Source organism: Triticum aestivum, chromosome 7D (assembly GCF_018294505.1).
Source record: "Triticum aestivum cultivar Chinese Spring chromosome 7D, IWGSC CS RefSeq v2.1, whole genome shotgun sequence".
NCBI classification, from domain to species: Eukaryota; Viridiplantae; Streptophyta; class Magnoliopsida; order Poales; family Poaceae; genus Triticum; species Triticum aestivum.
This window is the reverse complement of record NC_057814.1, coordinates 36,637,545-36,642,107: the sequence shown is the minus strand read 5'-3', so window position 1 is coordinate 36,642,107 and position 4,563 is coordinate 36,637,545. Positions and strand designations below refer to the sequence as shown.

The following is a 4,563-nucleotide window of genomic DNA, read 5'->3' as shown; positions in this document are numbered from 1 at the left end:
ATGGCGAGGATACCAAGACGACTTCGGGACTTGAACCTTACAATGCATGATGCAGAACATGTGCAGCTTGCTGAAGAAAATCTGCAAGGTCCTCCAGAGATTGATAATATAGTACCAGGAAGATCTCATGAATCCACTAGCCAAATCAAGATAATTTGTAAGTTTCCATGACTAATCTTCTTCGGAATGAGGTTTTTATTATACTGGTTTCTGACGTGTTGGGATATTCATGCTTGCAGGGCCAAATGGAGAGATGCGGCAGATTGTAGGGGAATTTCGGCTGAAGAATTTATCCCAGGTACATGGAGGAAAGATAATTGTGGAGACTAACGAAAAAGGTGTTCCGAATGAAAGGTCTGGTTCCATTCTTAGTAGCTATCTTAGCGACGTTGCAGAGAACTCCACATTTGCACCACTGAACATTCCAAGATGGGACAATGAATTATTTGTCCAGAGAAAGAACAACATGATCAAGGATGTAGAGGTACATCATCACATATATCTTTTTTTGATGTATCATCACATACATCTTTTTTTGATGTATCATCACATACATCTTTATTGTCATTTCACATGAAACAATTAAATTTACTTTGTTGAAGGAGAAATTTGTCTATCCATCTGAGACAAAGCAGCTTACACGAGACTGGGTCCTAATGACTGTTTGCAAAAGATGGAGAGCCTACAAATCTCGCTTGAAGAAAAAATATTTCAAACGGAAAGAGAGATCTCTCCAGGAAATTATTAGTGATGTTCCAATAGGTGTTAATAAGCATCAATGGGAGACTCTAGTTGGAATGTGGTGCCAGGATTCACACATGGTTATTATCTCATCCTCTCATGCTCAAACTGAACTCCAAAATTAGTTTGCTAACATTGCGTGTCTGCATCTAATTTGTTTGCAGAAGTTATGCGAGAAAAACACAGAGTGTGCGAAGCAACAGAAGAATCCACACACAACCGGGAGAAAAAGCCATGCCAGGCTACAAAAAGAGATGGTGACAATGATACTTTTCATAGTCTTTATTACATGACAAATCAATTATCTTCAAAAATAACTATTAGTGGACCTAACATACTTTGTTGGCTAGGAAATCAAAAGGAAAGCACCGATCCACAAGATTGACCTATGGGATGAAGCTCATAAGAAAAAAGATGGCAATTACACAAGCGACAATGTGAAGACAATAATGGTACATTCTACTTATTTTGTCTACAGTCCAACATACAATCTATTCCATAGTATAGTAATGAATTAATAATTATTCCTATTCAATAGGATGCAGCTAATGAGGAGTTAAAAAAAAGGAAAATCGATCATAATGGTAGCCTTTCCATTGACGATTATACTGAAGCCTTTAAAGGTGCACTTGATAAAAGGGCAAAACTTCGAGGTTACTATGATGAAAAGTATTGGAGCGGAGTAAATGTTTCTCAGGGAATAACTTTTGTTGGGAAATCTGACCAAGAAAATCTTCAGTTTGAAGTACGCATGGTGAAAGATAATGTAGAAGATGTCAAAGATGATGTAGAGGACGTCAAAGGTGATGTAAAGGAAGTCAAAGGTGATGTAGGGGATGTTAGAGGTCAGATGGCTATGATTGCTGCATTCCTTGCCAAAAAGTTTCCTGGAGAGATTTGCAGAAATGAAGTGGATTCTCCTACAGAAAATTATCAAGTTAGCATATCAAAAGCAGTTATATTTGTGCAAAGATGAAATTAATGAACACTGATATGCTATTACAATAATTTTATTGCAGGTCACTCCACATGACAGAGATAACAATCTCCAATCTGAATCTTATAATGTTCTTGAACAATCAAATAATGATGTGCAGGAGCCACAAACTACCATGCAGGTAATGTAATGGGCTTTTTATGTACTATTTAATGCAGATCCATTCTAATGTCTTAGAACTATTGCTTTAATAGGAGTTGCAGCAAACGAAATCAAAAGAGGGTTGTGGCAATGCGCATTTACCACATGAACATGTGATCACTAAGGTGTGTTAACTAACTTGTACTCAATTATCAATTATCTCCTGCCAGTAATTTTGGGATTGGTTGAACCCTTTTAGTAGTTAAATATTGGAACGCTATCTTATCATCAAGTTAAAACTTTGTGAAATATTAACCTTTTGGTTTGCAACTGTAACCTGTTTGGGTTTGTATATACCTTCCTAGTAATCTTAACCTACGTGCAAGGACTTATCTAGATTTTTATCAATGATGACGATGACATCTTTTCCTATTAAATTGCAGAATGTCCATGCTGAAAATAATCTTGCAGTGCAGCAAGGTGGCCCTGAACCAAGTTTACGACTTCACCAAGTCACTAACCAGGTAAACATATGCTACATATCTAAATGACAATGATTGTACAAGAGGTTGTCTAATTTTGTATGTAAGTGCAAGGTAAATGACATTATTATGAAACACCAATCCCATTTTGACAAGGTTGTTTCAAAAAATGTCGTGACACCGCTAGCAGATCATAAGTCGGATTCAACCAAGTATTAAAAAATTGTATTGCATACAACAGCAACATGATTTGGCCCGATGGGACCAAAAGTTAGTCACACACATATCATTGCTGCTCCAAGAGATCTCGTATTCAAAGAAACTAATTAATCAATTTTGAATTGATACATGAGTACTAATAAAACACCAAACTTGCATACATGGTCTTTTTGGTGGAAACCTTGCATAGATGTTGAGGAACACCCTGGCCCTTGAATATTAGGTCAATCCTGTTTTTAGTGTATAAATTTACATGACTTGAACTTCATTTGTTTGCTTGCTGCATTCTTGCAAAGTTTTCACAATAAATAATTTTGTAATAAGACTTTAATCTAATTTGAAAGCAAAGTGCGCAACCGAAAGTGCGTGTGGAATAAGGCTCCTTACTAACTTCATGTAATGGAACTCTTCAAAGCTATCATTCTTGATTATAGTTGGCCACGTGTCTCCCTTCACGCGTATTCCTATTTAATTGCAGAATGATCATGCTCAAAATAGCAATGCAACCAAGCCACATGGTCATCACCAAGTCACAAAGCAGGTACATATAGGCTAGATATCCAGATGACAATGATTATATAATGGATAGTTGGTCTAATTATTTGTGAAATTGTTCTTATTTGTGTAAAATGAAATCTTCTCAGGTTCATCAATAACAAATGTTCCATTTCTTGAAAAATAGGATAAAGTTGAAGTCGTGTTGTATTCGATGAACTTGAGAAACAAAGACAAACTTGTGGCCAAAGGAACTTTAGAGAGTAAAGAGAAAACATATGTGGTTGGAGGAAACATGCTTGGAGTGCAATACGTTGCAGTTCGTAATCGCGGCTGTACATATCTAGGAGATGAGAAACTAGTTAGACCATATGAAAAATTCCAAACCGTAAGGGATGCTATGGGTTCTGTTATTGCTTGGCCTCGCTCACATGTAAGTATGTTCCCATTCAAGCAATGTGTATGCTCCAATCTGCACATGTGTGATATGTTATTTATCAGGAATCTTCCTTTTTTTAGGTAAAAATAGTTAAGCCAACCCCTCCAGCACAACCACAGAGCATTGGTATGATACATTTCTTACAATTTCATCAAAGAATCTCTTATCTTGCACTTCTCTATAAACATGTGTTCATGTAAATGTTGTTCTTTCTCCCTTTCAGGGCGGTGAGGATTTGAAGAGTGAGTGCATTGAAGGAGCTACCAGTGGCTGGGGAGCACTTGAAAAGGGAGTGCACTAGAGGAGTCGGGAGTAGTTGATGAATCTATCTTTGAATGAACAAATATTCTAGATTATGTATAGAATTTAGCTTCATAGACAAAAAGAGTTCCAGTCTATAGGATCTTTTCTTATTTATTTGCATCATTGCATGTTTCATATGAATGTTACATATTATTCAGCTGTGAACTCCAAGTACTTTCAGTGGAGACATTGTTCCTGCTAATTAATGCATTGGATGTTGTTACTGAGGTTGTCTTCGTATCACAATATTATTTGACCAATCTGCATGTGCAACCATGACATTAAGAATAATTGTATTTGAAACGATGAAACAAATTCGAAATTAATCAAATAATATTTTTTTGCGGGTAATCAAATAATATTTGAAGTAAAATATTCCATTTGTATAAATATTCTTATGTATACTTAGAGACGATTATAAGAGGCGAATGAAACGTGTCTATGAGTAGAGACGTAATATGAGCATGCCTAACATAACGTCTCTACATGTACACACGATTTTTGAGCATGCCTAACACAACGTCTCTAAATGTAGACACGATTTTGAACGTCCCTAGAAAGCGTCTCATGCCATGTAAGACACGCTTGGCTAGCGTGTCTATCTGTTTGAGACGGTCCGTGGGGAGGCGCTCCAAGGACGCTTTGCTTAAACGGCTCTATAGTTGGCTAGAGATGAAATAAGGCGTCACTAGGTATGAAATTGGATGTCTCTACTGACTGTTTTTGTTGTAGTGGCACCAGCCCAGGACCACTATGGAGACTGCATACAAGGTTTGATCTTTTTCGTTACCGACTCGTAGCGCAGC

The 4,563-nt window shown here is 37.0% G+C and overlaps 1 protein-coding gene across 1 annotated transcript; it reads left to right on the top strand.

Annotated features, from left to right (window-relative positions):
• On the top strand, window positions 1-3,755 carry LOC123170709 (uncharacterized). The gene is made up of 9 exons (XM_044588504.1): window positions 1-157; window positions 240-484; window positions 603-662; window positions 906-998; window positions 1,092-1,193; window positions 1,280-1,678; window positions 1,761-1,859; window positions 2,263-2,343; window positions 3,678-3,755. Exons 1-9 carry the CDS (start codon window positions 1-3, stop codon window positions 3,753-3,755), a joined length of 1,314 nt encoding a protein of 437 aa, XP_044444439.1.
• The last annotated feature ends 808 nt before the right edge of the window (window positions 3,756-4,563 follow it).